At 33.8% G+C, this 22,520-nt stretch overlaps 1 protein-coding gene across 3 annotated transcripts in view; it reads right to left on the bottom strand.

Moving 5' to 3' along the window:
- The window catches only part of LOC125650767 (serine/threonine-protein kinase Nek9-like), a 42,367-nt gene extending 23,378 nt beyond the window's left edge, over positions 1-18,989 (bottom strand). For 2 of the 3 annotated variants that reach the window (XM_048879294.2, XM_048879295.2), the window contains exons 1-4: positions 18,840-18,989; positions 11,837-12,014; positions 5,524-5,585; positions 2,475-2,545 (exon numbers count right to left, since the gene is read on the bottom strand). In XM_048879294.2, the coding sequence (XP_048735251.1) occupies positions 2,475-2,545; positions 5,524-5,585; positions 11,837-12,014; positions 18,840-18,980 (452 nt within the window). In that variant the 5' untranslated portion in view covers positions 18,981-18,989. Of the gene's footprint in view, positions 1-545; positions 592-2,474; positions 2,548-5,523; positions 5,586-11,836; positions 12,015-18,839 lie in introns of those variants that run through there. The other variant, XM_048879296.2, reaches the window with a different exon arrangement.
- Positions 18,990-22,520: the final 3,531 nt, after the last annotated feature.

Here is a 22,520-nt window from a genome sequence, read left to right as displayed (position 1 = left end):
ATAGAATATATGTGTGTTGATAGAAGTGTACAAAAAAGACTTTATTGATTTGCTTCATTACAGATTAAAATGGTGTTAAAACAAACTATTTTAACAGAATTTAATATCAGAAACTCTTTGACCAGATCACTTACTGTGTTAAGTAACACTAATCTAAAGAAAATGTTTTCTATGGTAACTGTTGGTAAAGACAACTGTATGATATACTTCCAAGGAAATGTATTGACACAAACATTGTCATTAAACTTGTTTAGTATTGACTTCAGATTGTGTTTTGTCATTTTTGTTGTTGTTGTTGTTGCAAAAATCTCATTTTTGATAATTTCCTCATTTGGACCTAAAATCTCATAGCTGGTCAGTAAACAATTTTGATAAAAATTTATTTTTATAATACGTGACAAGATAATTCATTTTTGTGCACCTCTTCTCCTCGGAAAAAAAAAAAGATTTTAAAAATGCAAAAGCATTGTAAGCTTGTACAAAACATAGACACGTACATATAGATGCAACAAATGAAAATAACATGAAAAGAAGAAATAAAAAACCTGAGAGACAGTGGTTGTATGGCATCAAGAAATACAGATGTGTGCCCTGTATAAAAATATTCAAAGAAATGAAAATAGCAGTCACTCAGAATCTGTTGTAGGTACCAGAGATGTGCATAGAGAAACAAACATAAACTGCAAAGGAAATCCACACTTTAGCTGTGACATATGGCCCCCGATGATTTAGTAAAACATCAAAGTTTGAATTATGCAATTTACAATGCCTCAAGATGTTCATTAATACCTAAACTTAGAAGTTTGGCATTTTATTTTACTTAAAAGTTTGTTATACCCCCCTGAACAAAGTTCAGGGGGGTATATAGGAATCACTCTGTCTGTCTGTCCGTCTGTGCAGATTTGTGTCCAGGTCATAACTTTTTTGTTCTTTGACTTAGGCATACCATATTTGGCACACAGGTGGATCACCATGAGACGATGTGCCAAGTACCTTCATGACCTCTATATGACCTTGACCCCAAGGTCAAAATTAAAGGTTTTTTTTTACAATGGATTCGTGTCCGGGCCATAACTTCTTTGTTCTTTGACATAGGCATACCATATTTGACTCATGAGTGTATCACCATGAGACGATGTGTCATGTACCTTCATGACCTCTATATGACCTTGACCCCAAGGTCAAAATTAAAGTTTTTTTTTACAATGGATTCGTGTCCGGGCCATAACTTCTTTGTTCTTTGACATAGGCATACCATATTTGACTCATGAGTGTATCACCATGAGACGATGTGTCATGTACCTTCATGACCTCCATATGACCTTGACCTCAAGGTGAAAATTAAAGGTTTTTACAATGGATTCATGTCAGGGCCATGACTTCTTTGTTCTTTGACATAGGCATACCATATTTGACACATGAGTGTATCACCATGAGACGATGTGCCAGGTACCTTCATGACCTCTATATGACCTTGAACTTTGACCTCAAGGTCAAATTGATTATAGGGTTTTGACATAGTCATACCATAAGACATGGGTGTATCACCATGAGACTATGTGTCATGTACATTCATGACCTCTTTATGACTTGACCTTTGATCTCAAGGTCAAAATCATAGGTTTATACCATGGATTTGTGTTCGGACTATATCTTCCATTTTCTTCTACAAAGGCATACCAAATTTTACACTCAGGAAAGAGGTAATTTATACCTATTAATAACACCCTTTGGGAGATTGGGGTAAGCGGGGGGTATTCTTAGTGAGCATTGCTCACAGTACCTCTTGTTAACATTAGGAGCTATGCCATCTTTTGAAATCGTGTTTGTCTGTTTTAGTTAACTCTCTATTGATATTCATTGGATGACCAGTTTTTAAAGCCTTTGTTTATATCGAGCACAAGGTTGTCCAGATTTCTCTTTTCTGTTATAAGTCGTTTTTGTAATCAAGAAAATTATATCTTGTGCTGAAATGCATAAAAATAAATACAATATAAATCTACAAAAACTATATGTTTCCTTTCTACCTCATATACCTGTATTGACCTTGGGTAGTAATTCTGTAGTTTTCATACTAAGGCTAACCATTTAAAACTTAGTTTTCTACCATTAAATTCCAATATTCCGGGGGGAAAGGGATGGTACACTTACCGGAGATACATCAGAGTTTAATATTTACCAAGAAGTATAAATATAGATAAATCAATTTTTCTTTGAAAAGAAGGGTGGTAAAAAGGGACTACAAATTACAGCTAGAGTGGGGAGATCCTATAAATGTAAAAGTTCAAAGAAAATTCAAAATTCATATTATCTAGTCATGAATTGCTACAGAATCCAGGTTAGCAATAAACAAACACTTGCTAAAAATTGCTTTTCAAAGACACATGTTTGATTGATCGAGACTCAAAATCAAGTCACTGTTTGGCAGAATTGAAGTGCATGAATTTTGGTGAACAACGTTACAGAATACAAACCTATGGATGATGCCAAATTGGTGGATGTACTTCAGAGCTGAAGCTGTTTGATACAAATACCATGTCACTTGCTGAAACAAAGAATACAACATCACGTTATGTAACACTAGCTGTCAAAAACAAAGTCATCACATTATTCACAGTCACAAACTCACAGTCATCATCTTATTCACAGTCATCACCTTATTCACAGTCATCACCTTATTCACAGTCATCATCTTATTCACAGTCATCATCTTATTCACAGACATCACCTTATTCACAGTCATCATCTTATTCACAGTCATCATCTTATTCACAGTCATCACCTTATTCACAGTCATCATCTTATTCACAGTCACAAACTCACAGTCATCATCTTATTCACAGCCATCACCTTATTCACAGTCATCACCTTATTCACAGTCACAAACTCACAGTCATCACCTTATTCACAGTCATCACCTTATTCACAGTCATCATCTTATTCACAGTCATCACTTTATTCACAGTCACAAACTCACAGTCATCATCTTATTCACAGTCATCACCTTATTCACAGTCATCACTTTATTCACAGTCATCACCTTATTCACAGTCATCACTTTATTCACAGTCACAAACACACTGTCATCACCTTATTCACAGTCATCATCTTATTCACAGTCATCACTTTATTCACAGTCACAAACTCACAGTCATCATCTTATTCACAGGCATCACCTTATTCACAGTCATCATCTTATTCACAGTCATCACCTTATTCACAGTCACAAACTCACAGTCATCATCTTATTCACAGTCATCACCTTATTCACAGTCATCACCTTATTCACAGTCACAAACTCACAGTCATCATCTTATTCACAGTCATCATCTTATTCACAGTCATCACCTTATTCACAGTCATCATCTTATTCACAGTCATCACCTTATTCACAGTCATCACCTTATTCACAGTCATCATCTTATTCACAGTCATCACCTTATTCACAGTCACAAACTCACAGTCATCATCTTATTCACAGTCATCACTTTATTCACAGTCATCACCTTATTCACAGTCATCACTTTATTCACAGTCATCACCTTATTCACAGTCATCACCTTATTCACAGTCATCATCTTATTCACAGTCATCATCTTATTCACAGTCATCACCTTATTCACAGTCATCACCTTATTCACAGTCATCACCTTATTCACAGTCATCACCTTATTCACAGTCATCACCTTATTCACAGTCATCATCTTATTCACAGTCATCACCTTATTCACAGTCACAAACTCACAGTCATCACCTTATTCACAGTCATCATCTTATTCACAGTCATCACCTTATTCACAGTCACAAACTCACAGTCATCATCTTATTCACAGTCATCACCTTATTCACAGTCATCATCTTATTCACAGTCATCACCTTATTCACAGTCACAAACTCACAGTCATCATCTTATTCACAGTCATCACCTTATTCACAGTCATCATCTTATTCACAGTCACAAACTCACAGTCATCATCTTATTCACAGTCACAAACACACAGTCATCATCTTATTCACAGTCATCATCTTATTCACAGTCATCACCTTATTCACAGTCATCACCTTATTCACAGTCAGAAACTCAGCCAGTCTTGCTCTAACATAGGAAAGACCAATCCTGTATACACTTATTACAAATTACAATAAACTTGTTACAAATTACAATAAACTTATTACAAATTACAATAAACCTATTACAAATTACCATAAACCTATTACAAATTACAATAAACCTATTACAAATTACCATAAACTTATTACAAATTACAATAAACTTGTTACAAATTACCATAAACTTATTACAAATTACAATAAACTTATTACAAATTACAATGAATTTATACAAATTACAATGAATTTATTGCAAATTACAATACACTTATTACAAATTACCATAAACTTATTACAAATTACAATGAATTTATACAAATTACAATGAATTTATTGCAAATTACAATACACTTATTACAAATTACAATGAATTTATTACAAATTACAATGACTTTATTACAAATTACAATGACTTTATTACAAGTTACAATGACTTTATTACAAATTACAATGAATTTATTACAAATTACAATGAATTTATTACAAATTACAATGAATTTATTACAAATTACAATGAATTTATTGCAAATTACAATACACTTATTACAAATTACAATGAATTTATTACAAATTACAATGAATTTATTACAAATTACAATGAATTTATTGCAAATTACAATACACTTATTACAAATTACAATGAATTTATTACAAATTACAATGAATTTATTACAAATTACAATGAATTTATTGCAAATTACAATACACTTATTACAAATTACAATGAATTTATTACAAATTACAATGAATTTATTACAATGAATTTATTACAAATTACAATGAATTTATTACAAATTACAATGAATTTATTACAAATTACAATGAATTTATTACAAATTACACATGTAAAATGAAGTGCACCTCTATGGTACATGATACACCCGTCTAGAACTACATGGACTTGATACATATCTACGTTTGCACACACCGAGATCTGTCAGCAGACCAGGTTTGGTGGGAATAGGCCTTACAATGTACAAAATAAGATTTGAACACATTTTAACAATACGTAGCCATAAAATTTCAAAATGAGGCCACAGTGACCTAGTTTTGAGTCACAACCCACCCACCCACCCACCCACCCACCCCAGATGCATTAGCTGACCAGCTGCACGAATGTTAGTTAAATTTAACTGACAGTTAACGTCTAATTAACGCTATATAAATGTTCAAGTGAATGTCAAGTTAACAGTCAGTTCAAGTTAACTAACCTTTGTGAAACTGTGACCAGGTTTGATAGTTCTTGGCCTCACAGTGTGAAAGATATGACTCAGACACACAAAAAAGCTAACACACTGACAGACAGGAAAGCCATACCAAGATGTCATCCACCGAAAGACAGGTGTATAATAATGACTATTAACTTAACCCAGAGTCAATATTTTTAACAAACAAAGAGATGTCAATTTTTACCTCTTCTGGGATAAGATCACGATTTTCACAGTGTTGAGCAATTTTCATGGCCAGATTTCCTCCTAAAGTGCCAAATACCAAAAGAACACATTAGTATATCTGTAAACCCTGCTTCTTAGAAGAGAGAAAAAGTTTAGCTGGGCTACGAGTTGAACCTATGATCATGGCGATTCTTGACATCAAGCATGGTTCGAAATTAACTCATGTCCGTAAGTCCGAGACTAGTAAAAAACGTGTCGGACTAGTGAACTCTCTATAGCACTAGTCTGTACGGACTAGTGAAAATCCGGAAATCAATCTTGAATTGATAAATATTTCTAGCAATATTTGCCTGAGTCTCTTAGATGTATGAACTTATGGTTGATTACCTGCATGGTCAAATGTTTGCATGACTACGACAGTCTGATCTTCCAAACATATGGAGTGCGTTCGAGACTGCCGTTCTTCGAACGTGCACAAATTGTCAAATTCCTGCCGATTCCGAACACCGAGTACACATCACGAGAACGTGTTCTAGGTGCAAGAATTGCAAGTAGTGTGGTCTGAGAACATGCACGTTTAGCGCACATGTTCTCGTCATTCGCAACTCTAACACAGTAGTTCATAACACTATAGTCTATAGCTCATGACTTGGTCAATCGAGTGAATTTTATTGACTTTATTGATAAAATTTCGAACTCCTGTGACTCTAAGATCTGAGCACCAAAACAACAGGAACGCCGATCTCGAACGCACTTATGGACGTTTATAAAAGGATTAACTTGGAGGTTAATATTGTATGTTTCTGAAGATTTTGAATGCGAGATAAAATATGGTGGTCTCTTTTTCTTCTGTAGGTGTCAGAAATTGAATTGTTTGCAACTGTGATGTGTTTGGTTTGATTAAAATGAAGATCATCTTATGATATACTGGACGGACTAGTGAAATGCTTTGCGGACTAGTGAACATCAATAGTGACTAGTCCGTACGGACTAGTGCTTGAAAAAGTTAATTTCGAACCCTGTCAAGCACTAATGCTGATCCAGCTGCCCTGCCTATTTTTCAGAATTATATCTGTTCTGGTATGTATATATTATATGTGTTCTGGTATGTATATATTATATCTGTTCTGGTATGTATATATTCTATGTGTTCTGGTATGTATATATTATATGTATTCTGGTATGTATATATTATATGTGTTCTGGTATGTATATATCATATGTGTTCTGGTATGTATATATTATATGTGTTCTGGTATGTATATATCATATGTGTTCTGGTATGTATATATTATATGTGTTCTGGTATGTATATATCATATGTGTTCTGGTATGTATATATCATATGTGTTCTGGTATGTATATATTATATGTGTTCTGGTATGTATATATTATATGTGTTCTGGTATGTATATATTATATGTGTTCTGGTATGTATATATTCTACGTGTTCTGGTATGTATATATTATATGTATTCTGGTATGTATATATCATATGTGTTCTGGTATGTATATATCATATGTGTTCTGGTATGTATATATCAATGTGTTCTGGTATGTATATATCATATGTGTTCTGTTATGTATATATTATATGTGTTTTGGTATGTATATATTATATCTGTTCTGGTATGTATATATTATATGTGTTCTGGTATGTATATATTCTATGTGTTCTGGTATGTATATATCATATGTGTTCTGGTATGTATATATCAATGTGTTCTGGTATGTATATATCATATGTGTTCTGGTATGTATATATCATATGTGTTCTGGTATGTATATATTATATGTGTTCTGGTATGTATATATTCTATGTGTTCTGGTATGTATATATTATATGTGTTCTGGTATGTATATATCATATGTGTTCTGTTATGTATATATTATATGTGTTTTGGTATGTATATATTATATGTGTTCTGGTATGTATATATTATATGTGTTCTGGTATGTATATATTATATGTGTTCTGGTATGTATATATTATATCTGTTCTGGTATGTATATATTCTATGTGTTCTGGTATGTATATATTATATGTGTTCTGGTATGTATATATTATATGTGTTCTGGTATGTATATATTATATGTGTTCTGGTATGTATATATTATATGTGTTCTGGTATGTATATATGTGTTCTGGTATGTATATATTATATGTGTTCTGGTATGTATATATCATATGTGTTCTGGTATGTATATATCATATGTGTTCTGGTATGTATATATTATATCTGTTCTGGTATGTATATATTATATGTGTTCTGGTATGTATATATGTGTTCTGGTATGTATATATTATATCTGTTCTGGTATGTATATATTCTATGTGTTCTGGTATGTATATATTATATGTGTTCTGGTATGTATATATTATATGTGTTTTGGTATGTATATATTATATGTGTTTTGGTATGTATATATTATATGTGTTCTGGTATGTATATATTATATGTGTTTTGGTATGTATATATTATATGTGTTTTGGTATGTATATATTATATGTGTTCTGGTATGTATATATTATATGTGTTCTGGTATGTATATATTATATGTGTTCTGGTATGTATATATCATATGTGTTCTGGTATGTATATATCATATGTGTTCTGGTATGTATATATTATATCTGTTCTGGTATGTATATATTATATGTGTTCTGGTATGTATATATGTGTTCTGGTATGTATATATTATATCTGTTCTGGTATGTATATATTCTATGTGTTCTGGTATGTATATATTATATGTGTTCTGGTATGTATATATTATATGTGTTTTGGTATGTATATATTATATGTGTTCTGGTATGTATATATTATATGTGTTCTGGTATGTATATATTATATGTGTTCTGGTATGTATATATTATACGTGTTCTGGTATGTATATATCATATGTGTTCTGGTATGTATATATTATATGTGTTTTGGTATGTATATATTATATGTGTTCTGGTATGTATATATATCATATGTGTTCTGGTATGTATATATTATATGTGTTCTGGTATGTATATATCATATGTGTTCTGGTATGTATATATTATATGTGTTCTGGTATGTATATATCATATGTGTTCTGGTATGTATATATCAATGTGTTCTGGTATGTATATATCATATGTGTTCTGGTATGTATATATTATATCTGTTCTGGTATGTATATATTATATGTGTTCTGGTATGTATATATCATATGTGTTCTGGTATGTATATATCAATGTGTTCTGGTATGTATATATCATATGTGTTCTGGTATGTATATATTATATGTGTTCTGGTATGTATATATTATATGTGTTTTGGTATGTATATATTATATGTGTTCTGGTATGTATATATTATATCTGTTCTGGTATGTATATATTATATGTGTTCTGGTATGTATATATGTGTTCTGGTATGTATATATTATATCTGTTCTGGTATGTATATATTCTATGTGTTCTGGTATGTATATATTATATGTGTTCTGGTATGTATATATTATATGTGTTTTGGTATGTATATATTATATGTGTTCTGGTATGTATATATTATATGTGTTCTGGTATGTATATATTATATGTGTTCTGGTATGTATATATTATACGTGTTCTGGTATGTATATATCATATGTGTTCTGGTATGTATATATTATATGTGTTTTGGTATGTATATATTATATGTGTTCTGGTATGTATATATATCATATGTGTTCTGGTATGTATATATTATATGTGTTCTGGTATGTATATATCATATGTGTTCTGGTATGTATATATTATATGTGTTCTGGTATGTATATATCATATGTGTTCTGGTATGTATATATCAATGTGTTCTGGTATGTATATATCATATGTGTTCTGGTATGTATATATTATATCTGTTCTGGTATGTATATATTATATGTGTTCTGGTATGTATATATCATATGTGTTCTGGTATGTATATATCAATGTGTTCTGGTATGTATATATCATATGTGTTCTGGTATGTATATATTATATGTGTTCTGGTATGTATATATTATATGTGTTCTGGTATGTATATATTATATGTGTTCTGGTATGTATATATAAAGCACTAAAGTGATGAAGGACATGAACAAAATTGGACGTAAAACAATATACATACAGATGTTGTTATGTCCGTTACACATGGGGTAAGTTCTCCAATGGGACGTAAAACAATATACAAACAGATAATGCTATGTCTGTTACAAGTGGGGTAAGTTCTCCAATGGGAAGTAAAACAATATACATACAGATGTTGTTATGTCCGTTACACATGGGGAAAATTCTCCAATGGGACGTAAAACAATATACAAACAGATATCGCTCTGTCCGTTACATGAGGTAAATGTTCTTCTGGTATACTTCCCTTCCCACCCTAGCACAAAAGTTTTGTTCATATTCATCTGTATCATAAGTTAAATATGCAGTTATTTTTCTTTTTTACATGTATATATGTTGATAAAAGTATTGTGATTTTGTAACGAAAGCACACATCCTAATGACATTCCTCACTAATTACAATTAATCATGAAAAATCCCATTTTCAGATAAAAGAATCTACAATGTAAGGAGAAAATGATATTGTTGAAATTTTGTCACAGCCTGTCTATTCTTCAGGATAAAAAAAAGTTACATCGAAAAGAGCAATATACTAAAACAACAATAGATAAACTATCACTAAAACTATACTACAAATGTGTGTATATTTTTTATGGAGAGAGAGAGAGAGAGAGAGAGAGAGAGAGAGAGAGAGAGAGAGAGAGAGAGAGAGAGAGAGAGCTAAGGGAGATTATCAATTCTTATTTGAAAATACAATATACATGTAATGCAGGAATCCAATAATATGCGGTGTGGTATTCTAACGATGTGATTGACTCGGACAAGTGCTTGTATGATTTATAAGTATTTATCACTCTCTTGGAACCCATCAAAATCAATAAACCCATAAATGAATGACTTGATAAAAATAGCCCATTTCTGTCCCTCAACATAAAGGCTTGTAATAAAGTTACCAAATCTGATGTACCACAGAAGTGAACAGATTGACAAAAGTAATCAAATATGGCTCAGCTTATCGTCAAAGTGAAATGTGTTAATGAGACTCAATACACTGCAAACTCTTTCTATACAATTAGAGTGATTTGGCCCTTCATTTCCAGGATTACTGAACAATGTAATGATGGAATCCTCAGCTGATTAGTGCTCCACTGCGAAAAAATATTTAGGTTTTAAAGACACAGAAAAATATATAAAGGAATAGGGTGGACAATATGCATTTTCAGCCATAACATTTGAACATTCTTCAAATAAAGAAGTGTAACAGGAAGGGAGAAAATGCAACGGACCAGACCAGGATTCGAACCCGGGCCCCCTGAATCTCTAGTCAGGTGCTCTACCAACTGAGCTATCTGGCCACAGGTGATCAAACCCGGCTGACCGCTACATTCCTCCCTCCTTAAATGTCTTCACACCTGAATTCATCAACCCAGGATCTTAATCCCCTGGCAGGCATTTTCACCTGTCAGTTCCAGGGGCTGGTCTACGGCACCAAATGTAACAGGAAGAGAGAAAATGCAACGGACCAGACCGGGATTTGAACCCGGGCCCCTTGAATCTCTAGTCAGGTGCTCTACCAACTGAGCTATCTGGCCACTGGCGATCGAACCCGGCTGACCGCTACAGATGTGACATTCAATAATTTCTATGCTGTCAGAGATATAGTCCCAAACAAAAAGTCAGAATAGGGGACCCCAATATTGATTTATGTTCTGGAATAAAATGTTACAATGTTTCCAGTCTCCAGGAAAATCTTCTAAATTGTCAACTCTGGGAGCAGGTTTATACCTAGAAAGCATGGACAATATGAAAATTATTTTTGAAAATTTGTAACATTTGAATAAAAAGGTTCTTATGTATCTCATTCCAATTATTATTTACAGTGACCCCAATTGATGATTTTCTAATATTTTTTAGCATACATGTACCTAAAAAGAAAAGATTAATTCATATACAAACTCATTAATTATCTATATACCATAGGTTTTAAGATAACTGTCAAAATTAGAGACAAATAATGCTGTTAGTAAATGTCATCTTTTTATTTTACTTTTTAATAAAAGTTCAGTGTTCACGATGAAAACGTTCTAATTAAAATAAGTTGATATGTTTCAATATGTCAATTGTATTGATTTTTTTTTCACACCAAACTTAATCACAACGTATTGATTATCAAAGATGACCATATCACAATTGTTGTATAATGATATTCATCATGAAAAGAGCGGCACATTGTTTCGATCGGCCCTAGAAATATACAATACCTTACCATTAGCATACTCTACTTCTATCAGCAGAGTCCCCTCGTCAAGAAAGTGGTTGTAGTACGTAATGATGTTGGCGTGGTTTAACATGGAAAGGATGTCCACCTCCCCAAGCGCGTCTTTCTTCTCCCGTTCCGATAGCCGACTAAGATTGATTTCTTTCCATACTACCAAACTGCTGTCCTAGAATACAACAATATTCAACGTTGAGATATTTCCCAAAGTAAAAGTAATTAGACTTATTAAAACTCTCCTGGATAAAATAAACAATGTCTGAAAGGTGAAATCTGTTGACTGGTATGAATAAACTGTACCTTGTAATGAGAAAATGCTTTTTTACTTTGCTCCACCTTACTTTCTGCCATTTAGTACACAGAGAGAGAGTGAAAGAGAGACAGGCAGAGGGAGAAGTTTGTCACCGTCTCTTAAGATTTTAAAAAGCTAAATAGCTTTATCATGCAATTTTTTATAATTTGATAAAGTATTTTGATATAAATGTGCATTTCATTCAAACCAGACAAAACAAATGGGTGTTTGACGGGAATAGTACTTATAACTACTTACACTTAGCCCCACAGGGGTACATGTAGATGATAGCACTGTCCGACACCGAGGCGAACATTTGTTTCTCATGTGGCTCATGTGCACTAGTGAGTCCTCACATGAGCATTTTGTGAGCAAATTTCCTCACATGAGCATTTTGTGAGCAAATTTCTTCACATGATATTTTGAGAGCATAATTGAATAGGAATATGTTTGTGTGCAAAATTTTGCTCATATGAGTATTCTACCTAATTTGCATGTTAAATTGCACATGAGGCTCACATATACAAAATCAAATTAGTTCTATAACATGAGCTGCTCATGTGCATAGTGTGAGCAAATTGGAGGGGCGGGCAGTTGTAGTCAACAAGATAACTTAGTTGCAATCAAATCTTACTATAAGAAGCAATCATACTGCTACTTAATTTCCTTGAATTAAAAAATCTGAAACATTTTGTGATCAGTATTGAGTATGAGTACTCTCTCTCTATCTCTCTCTCTATCTATCTCTCTCTCTCTCTCTCTCTCTCATTAGCTGCATGCATCTTATCTATTTCAAAGGTTTGGTATGTTATATTGTATTAAAGACAAAACATTTATGTGGAGTTGATTCACAAGTAGATGCATAACTGTAGTTCTCTGGGCAAGAATGTAAAAAGACATCTATCCCATTTTATTCTCCATAAAGTTGGTTCTCTGGACAGTTGCAGCAAGTGTGCCATGAGGCATTTGAACTAAGAGAGAGAGAGAGAAGAGAATGTACATGCATGTTACAGCTTGTTCAAAGGAACACTCATCGCTTGTGGGAATGCCAGTGGGCAGCAAAATTATTTTAAAAGGCAAAACTACAAGAGGCCCATGGGTCACATCGCTCACCTGAGTCACCTTGGCCCATATCTGAAGACTTTCCATATATATTTGCATGTAAAACCTTAGTCCCTATTATGGCCCAAACTAACCTTTGCAAACTTGAATCTACACTATGTCAGAAAGCTTTCATGTAAATCTCAACATCTTTGGCCCAATGGTTCTTGAGAAGAAGATTTTTAAAGCTTTTTCCTATATTTGTATGTAAAACTTTGACCCCCCCCCCCTACTTGTGGCCCCATCCTATCCCCCGGGGGCCATGATTTGAACAAACTTGAATCTGCACTATGTCAGAAAGTTTTCTTGTAAAAATCAGCTTTTCTGACTCAGTGGTTATTGAGAAAAAGATTTTAACAATATATTTGTATGTAAAACTTTGATCCCCCCTTGTGGCCCCATCCTACCCCCGGGGGCCATGATTTGAACAAACTTGAATCTGCACTATGTCAGAGAGTTTTCATGTAAAAATCAGCTTTTCTGGCTCAGTAGTTCTTGAGAAGAAGATTTTTCCTATATATTTGTATGTAAAACTTTGATCCCCTATTGTGGCCCCATCCAACCCCCGGAGCCCATGATTTGAACAAACTTGAATCTGTATTATGTCAGGAAGCTTTCATGTAAATCTCAGCTTTTCTGGCTTAGTGGTTCTTGAGAAGAAGTTTTTCCCTATATATTTGTATGTAAAACTTTGATCCCCCCTTGTGGCCCCATCCTACCCCCGGGGGCCATGATTTGAACAAACTTGAATCTGCACTATGTCAGAAAGTTTTCATGAAAAAATCAGCTTTTCTGGCTCAGTGGTTCTTGAGAAAAAGATTTTAACTATATATTTGTATGTAAAACTTTGATCCCCCTTGTGGCCCCGGGCATCCAACCCTAAGGGCCCATGATTTGAACAAACTTGAATCTGCATTATGTCAGGAAGCTTTCATGTAAAAATCAGCTTTTCTGACTCAGTGGTTCTTGAGAAGAAGATTTTTAAAGATTTTTCCTATATATTTGTATGTAAAACTTTGATCCCCTATTGTGGCCCCATCCAACTCCAAGGGCCCATGATTTGAACAAACTTGAATCTGCATTATGTCAGGAAGCTTTCATGTAAATCTCAGCTTTTCTGGCTTTGTGGTTCTTGAGAAGAAGATTTTTAAAGTTTTTCCTTATATATTTGTATGTAAAACTTTGATCCCCTATTGTGGCCCCATCCTACCACCGGGGGCCATGATTTGAACAAACTTGAATCTGCAATATGTCAGGAAGCTTTCAGGTAAATTTCAGCTCTTCTGGCCCAGTGGTTCTTGAGAAGAAGTTTTTTAAATTACCCCACCCTATTTTTGCATTTTTGTGATTATCTCCCCTTTGAAAGGGACATGGTCCTTCATTTGAAGAAACTTGAAAGCCCTTCACCCAAGGATGCTTTTGGCCATGTTTGGTTGAAATTGGCCCAGTGGTTCTGGAGAAGTCGAAAATGTGAAAAGTTTAACAGACAGACAGACGGACAGACAGACGACGGACAAAAAGCGATCAGAAAATCTCACTTGAACCTTCGGTTCAGGTGACCTAAAAATAGTGTTAAGATTCTGAAATTCCAACAACAGACCACATGACCCCATTGTGGGTGTGTCTCTGACACCACATGACCCCACTGTGGGTGTGTCTCTGACAAAATGTACTAAGCAGGTCCAAGTATTGTTTGCTCTGTATATTTTATTTGTAGAACACACACCTAAAACTGGTTACAACCACTGGGCAGGCAACTTCCTCAATACTGAAATGTTTTGTCAAAATAAAAACTGAAGATAACTAACAGTGATCAATCTCATAAATTATAAATCCTATAAAGAAGACAAACCGAGAGTAGGGCAAACACAGACCCCTGAATACACCAGAGTGCCCGGATCATGTGCCTACGAATAAGCATCCCCTGTTGACCGGTCACACACCCTTTGAGCCCTATCTCTTGATCAGGTAAACAGAGTAGTCCATAGTCAAAATCAGTATGCAAAGAACAACCTCACAATTAGTACAAAACATGTCAGAATATTTTTTTTTTTTTTTTTAAACTTATCATTTTAAATCTAACATGTATATATATACTTCACGTCATAGAATATTTTTACCTTTGACAATACCAATTATCTGTATTATTCTAATAAAAAAAAAATTAATTCATAGTGCAAGACAATTAAAATTGTTCTGATATGATTTTGAAATTAATAATAGGTACATTTAAAAGGACATTCTTTAAACCTTTGAAAGTAAAATGGAAAAAAAAATGTTGAGCAACCAGTGTCAAAAACTGGCCATGTTCACTAGTGTTTGGAATGAAATAAAAAAATGTGCACTCAAAAAGCGTAACTGGATTTGCAGTAACTGAAATTTTTCACTTCAACCCTAAAGCAGTACCTTAAGCCTTCAATCCATCAAACTTTCACACCTGGCCACAACTCGAGTTAAACTACTATAAATAATATCAACTGAAAACACAGATTTTGAATATTTCTGTTTCACCCCTATTTGATTCAGTGAATTATCATGTAGGTAAGGAATCCAATGAGAATGTTCCGGTGAACAACCCAGAAAATATCCAAACAACAGACTATATGCCAGGTAATGGTTTGTTACAGTAACTGCTCAAATATGAAATTAGCACTAATTTTTCTGCAATACAGTTCTGATCTATTTTTAAAAACAAAACAATTTTCCCTCTGAATAAGCAGCCTCTATTAGATTAATGTACCTTAACTGGAAACACTATTCTCATCGAATTACATCTTCTTCTTTTTTTTTTGTTACATGTATACTTGGTGATGATGGATGAGCAGGATGATGTTTGCACTTGAAACATTCAATTCCCTAATGAAAACTCTTGATTTGATTTGAACATATTTTATTGTCTGGATGTTATAACAAATGGATTGAGCACAAGTTCTTAAAACTTAGAATGCCCTCTCCTGAAAACTCTTGACACTGGTGAAAATGATTTGCCAGCAGTCCATATTCTGCTGGTATCCTGATTTTGTTTGTATATTTGATTGCAAGGAGACCAATGAAAAAAGGAAGAGAAGGAGAAGAAAAAACAGACATTCAATGAAAATAAAAATTCTTGAGCTATTCAATAATTTTTGTGAGAGACATTGCCAAGTAAAACTTTGGTCCTTATGCTGATCCTAGCCTATTCTGGTCACATCCTCTGTAAAAAGGCATTCATAAATCAATTGAATTTCAAAAAATCATTAGCCTTCTTCAGAGTAAAAAGCCTCAGCAATGTGATTTTGATCATTATATTACATTCATTTTGTTCATTATGAATTTATAGCCAGCTAAGTTCACTCCATGTAAGTCACGTGATCTGCTGAAAAATGACAGGGATTAATTACCCAAAAGGGATTTGGAAAATTAAAGGTCATTGTGATAAAATTAATTGTTTGAAAAGAACTACAAACAAGTTTTCTCATACTTTTGTTCAATTTGTTGTTGATAATTGCTTGTGTAACCAGAAGGGAGAAAATGCAACAGACCAGACTAGGATTCGAACCCTGGCCCCCTGAATCTCTAGTCAGGTGCTCTACCAATTAAGCTGCTGGCCACCGGTGATCAAACCCAGCTGACCACTACATTCCTGCCTCCCTAAATGTCTTCGTCCTCAAAGACACACAACCCAGTTATTTTTTGCCCCGGTAGGACTTTCACCTGCATGTCCAGGGGTGGTCAAAGGCACCAAATGTAACCGGAAGGAAGAAAATGCAACAGACCAGACCAGGATTTAAACCCAGGCCCCCTGAATCTCTCATAATTGCCAACTAACCTGATTTTGTTGGGTTACACTCCATTTTTCTACTAATAACTCAATTATTTTTTATGATCCGGTGGGTCATACCTTTAATCTGATTTCCAGGTTTGGTTTTGTAAAGCAGTTCATGTGTGTGATTTCCAGTTTGCAACACAAGCTTGGATCTACGTAATGTACATTACAGATAAGTTATCAAAGTAGTAATTTCTGTGGAAACGAGGAATTATTTATAAATAATCCCCTCGTTTCCACAGAAATTATCAAGCAGGTGTCAACAATTATCTGTGAGACTGCGAGTTATTTTGACAAAATCGGGGATTGAAGTCATTATGTAAAATGGCTTCCACCCAGAAGAGATGGGCGTTGAAGCCAGCAGACACACCAACAAAAAGAAAACGATACTTGTGTACCTACCACAAATTCTAAGAAAACGAATTCATGGGTAAAAAAAAAAGTTATAAAGGACAGCATGAAGCTGTCTGTTGTATAAATCACATTTGGGTCTGAACTAAAAATTATCTGACAAAACATTTCAAAATACAAAATCATGCAATTAAAAAAATACTTCTACACAAAAGTTATCTAACCACTGACATCATTTTTGCTATCATCTTCGAATGTTGATTGATATTGCAAAGAAAATACACACTGAATTCAGATCTGAACTAAACAATGAAACCATAAATGCCCTCTTATCATGTCTGTGTCCTGCTTTGTAAATTCTCTATTAGTCTTGAAAAATTCAAAATGTGCCACTGCCAGTTACACTGCTTCTCTTCAATAAAATAGGAAACAATACACACATTTCTGTTGTAAATATTTTTGAAATATAAACACTTATAACACATATAATTGTAGTAAATATATTGTGAATGCCTTTAAGCATTTTTTGCTTTCCAGAAAGGGTCAGACCCTCTTTACATGTTGGAAGTTGGCAACTATGATCTCTGATCAGGTGCTCTACCAACTGAGCTATCTGGCCACTGGCAATCAAACCCATCTGACTGCTACACTTGGTTTGAAAAAACAAGGAACCTAAATATGATGTCATAATATAATGGTTTTATAAAACATTAAAAGTCGACTGTATTATAAATTCATGTTAAATGAATAGGAAGATGAAATGTCTAAAGGCTCTCAGCCACAGTCGTGTTGCAAGATGTTAAGAGTCTTTGCTCATCTCAAAAGTCACTATGCAAAACAAATTAATTGAAAATGTTTTAAAATATATATTTATCACATAACGATTGAAAAGCACCACTTTCTTTGCTCTTATCATAATAACCATTAGATGCATAATTAAACGAGCTTCATTTTCAACGTCTCCAAATATAGGTTGAAGTGTTTGAACATGCGTAATAATGTTTGAACCATGCCAGGTAAATATTCTGCATGTCATTTTCTAACAAGTAGGACACTTCATAGTCACCGTAAATGTTTGTGCATATCAAAAAGTATTCTGAAAGTCATTTTGAATCATTGTTGGCCAATAAGAGTTTTGATAGGAAGTAGAGAGCCTGTTGAGTGAAAGTGAAAGTAGAAATGTCCGAGCCATGGGCGTTTTGCTCTATCGGTGTTACATGTAAGCACTGGAGTTCGAAATTTTATCAATAAAGTCAATAAAATTCTGAATCACTTGATTGACCAAGCCATGAGGTATGCGTTAGCATTTGCTACGCTAACACATAGCTCATGGCTTGGTCAATAAGTGAATTTTATTGACTTTATTTATAAAATATCGAACTCCTGTGATGTAAGTCAATTTACACTATGTTACTCGCCCCACAGATGTCTATGAGGTGATTTACCTCCGTTTTCCGATATAGAACAGCTTCGCCAAATGCGCCTCTTCCTAATACTTTAACAAATAAATAAGAAGCCTCGTGAATTTGTTCTGTAGCAGCGTGAACATGTGCTGCATCCTCCAAATTCGTTTGTTCGGTCGCCATTTGTAAACAAAGTAAGATGAATAACTCTAAGTCTAAAAAAAAAATACTTTTCGGATAAAAACGTAAACCAAAGCTCTCTCTCTCTCTCTCTCTCTCTCTCTCTCTCTCTCTCTCTCTCTCTCTCTCTCTCTCTCTCTCTATCTATCTTTCTCTCTCTCTAGCAATATTGAAATGAACACTTTCTCATTATAAAAAAAGAAGAGAAAAGAAATTGCCCAATGATATTTTTTTCAGTTTATACTGATACATAGGTCTATATATATGTTATGAGTATAGATTTTATATAGGCCTATTGCTTTGTTTTCATGATTTTTAAAAATACATGTATATACAAATTATAATAAAACCACCGACAAATACATACTCCAACTGCCAGCTTCCTTCCAATAATGCTTGTGAATATTTCATAAAAGTTTTCAGAAAAAAATGTCTCATATTCTTACTTATCGTGAAATAAATGTAAAAATTGTTTGAATACCCGAAGAAAAAAAAATTTCATGGCACCCATAATTTGATGACTTTTGAAAATTATTCTTGAAATGTTCAGAAAAATGATTATGATTTAAGGAATTATCATCCAACAAGATTTCTGTTCGCACAGGTGTTTGGGTTAGGTTCAGGACACCCCCCCCCCCCCCCCCACTCTCCTTTAAAATAACCTACATTAGTTGATTTAATTTAGGGTGTGTGTATTGAAAATCTCTCTAAATGTATACACCTAAAGTCCAAAATAACTCAAAATAAACCCTTTTGAAAAATAATCATCACTAGTTATCATAACCCTTTTTACAGGGCTTATTTAAGGACTGGGGCTGAATTCTGCGACCATGACACCTCTGTAACTGTAACAGACTATCGTGGTAAATATCACAATTCCTTGAATTTGATATTGTAATGTTTCTTATTTTGTACATAATCAATCACAACAGAATTTAATGATTTCTACACGCTGAACTTGTTACCCTTTTGGACCTCAATATAAAATGTACGGGATTACCCTAGACAGTCCCATTACAACTGAAATTAGAAATGCATATGTAGTTAAGATGTTTTTTGATCTCTTGAAATTTCTAACGAAATGCTTATTCACGTTCATGTTTGCCTATCGGAGATTCCATTTGATGAAATTCAGATGCAAATCTTATTGGAAATAACAGAACAGATAAAATATTGATGTCTTCCATGGAAGTAATATATGTATTATTATCATTCAAACCTATTTTATGTATATCATTTGCGGAAGCTTGCAAGCGAGTTCGAGTAGATACGGGTAACATCAATTCAGCAGAATAATTAATGCTATCATTAATTATTTGAAGAGATCTTTAAAGAGGTTCGCACCTGAAATTTGGAGTAATTGTCAATTTTTTGGGGAAGTGCATTTTTGATTTCTACATTGAAGGAGAATTAGGAAATTAAAAAGAAAAACTGGTGTCACAATGCTTGTTATTGAACTACAGTGATCTAAACACGACCATTTTGCACTTAAAATTGACTCAAGATTTATTCTATTATATTTGTTTTATCTGATGGTGTCAACACAACATAAGAATCAATACATAAAATAGATACACAATCCTGTCCTCTAATAATACAGATAAAACAGTTTAATACTAGTAATGGAAATAGATAATGACCTTTTTGCACTTGATATACGAAAAAATTCATGATATCAAATCTGAGAACTTAAAAGGACATAAGGATAGGATTGTTGTCAATTTCTAAAATTTCACATAATTTTCAAGGTATTGTCTTCAAATTTAAAAGGGAACTTTAAAAAGTGGGTGTTAGAGATCAAACTTTTAAATTATTGGCGAAAATATTAAATTTTTAAATTTCGAGTAAATTAATTAACTTTTTTAAGAAATGGTGTTCTGTTTGGAAAAATATATCAACCACATTGATAAATCACAACATTTGAACTAGTTCCAAAAAATGTCTTCCTGTAAACGTTTACAGGAAGGCAATTTTTTTTTATTATAGATATTTAACACGTCGAGTGCCTGTGATAGAGTTCTATAGGGAGAAATTATATATTTCAAATTTTGAACATCGATCATGGAAAATTTACAAGTTCCTTATCTTTACAACCAAACCAATCCCACCCCTTCTCCTAAATTTTTTTTTTTTTTTTTTTTTTTTTTTTTATACATAATATCAACCCATGCATCCGCTGTTTTGTTTGCATCAAGTGTCCTTAAGCGTAATAATGACCAGGAATTGTCACCGAAGAGTTTTAATTCTGACAAGGAATTTCGATCTATTCTACTACAGAAAGTCCGTTGGGGTACAACAGTGAGCGCACCTCGCGTGGCGACTACAACTAATTGGATCTCCATGTAGAGATGGGGGTAATATTTCCGAGTATAATATCTAATTTTCAGCATCACCTGTTTAGCTATTAATCACAAATACCCTGGACAGAATATACCTTAAAGCAACTTATGATACCTTATGGATTTTTATTTTTTTTTTTTTTTTACGTTACATGCAAAGGACGCTGAGTGTGCAAAATCGAAGCTGCTTCGTTATGGGACTAAAACTTCAATGTGTTGATAGCGTGATGAAGAATAAAAGATGGAAATCAGTTTAATCAGTATTTAATGAAGGTCAATCAATGTTACTGAGCAGACAATCCAAGTTAAGGAGGTTGGCATCCCGTCACGCTGTATCTATTATTCAGACAGTATTTGTACTTCTTTCATCTTTCTCTCCCTCTCTCTCTCTCTTCAATGCTTTAGTGCTAATATAATTATGGTTTCTTTCTGCTAGTTCTGATCTGTGAGATAACTCTGGCTGGCAGATCACTCACAGCTAACAGAAAGTAGTCGGGTCCTAATGCGAGTTATAAGTGTAATAGGAAGAGTGACTAGGCCGTGAATCGAACCGGCAACCCTTGGCTTATTGGTCAACTGTTCTACCCACTGAGCTACCAGGACAATGTCCACGGGCCATGCCGTCCCATTCTCTCTCTCTCTCTCTCTCTCTCATGCTTTAGTGCTTATATAATTATGGTCTTTCTATTAGCTCTGTATATAAGACAACTTTTCACCTCAGTCGGTAGAGCTAGAATGTCGTAACAGATCTAGGGTTCGATTCTCAACACATAGTTTTGAATCATTCCTCTTCCCTTCACATTGATTCCCAGTATAGGTACCAAATACAACTCAATCTTCTATAGTGTGTCGAACCCGGAACTTTTAGCATGTCAGTTCAGTGTTTTACCGGGCTAAAGGATTAACTGATCGCTTGAACTGGTAGGAAGGTCATATATCCCATTTTGAACACTACCACGTTCGACTTATAGTGAAATTCAGAATTAGCTGACAGTGATATACATGTGATATATATGTATTTGAAATTTCGGAATTCTAAGCACATCGTAGTAAAGCTGACAACGTAAAACCAGTCACACATTTCTCGGAGGGGGTTGGGTGGGTGTCCCGTGTTTTTGTAGATGATGAATCTCGGGTCTACCTTAAACAATACATGAAACATTTCTTACAGTATACAAAAGAAAATGAGAGAGAGAGAGAGAGA

This window comes from Ostrea edulis, chromosome 5, assembly GCF_947568905.1.
Source record: "Ostrea edulis chromosome 5, xbOstEdul1.1, whole genome shotgun sequence".
In the NCBI taxonomy this organism is placed as follows: Eukaryota; Metazoa; Mollusca; class Bivalvia; order Ostreida; family Ostreidae; genus Ostrea; species Ostrea edulis.
This window is presented reverse-complemented; position numbering and strand designations above follow the sequence as displayed.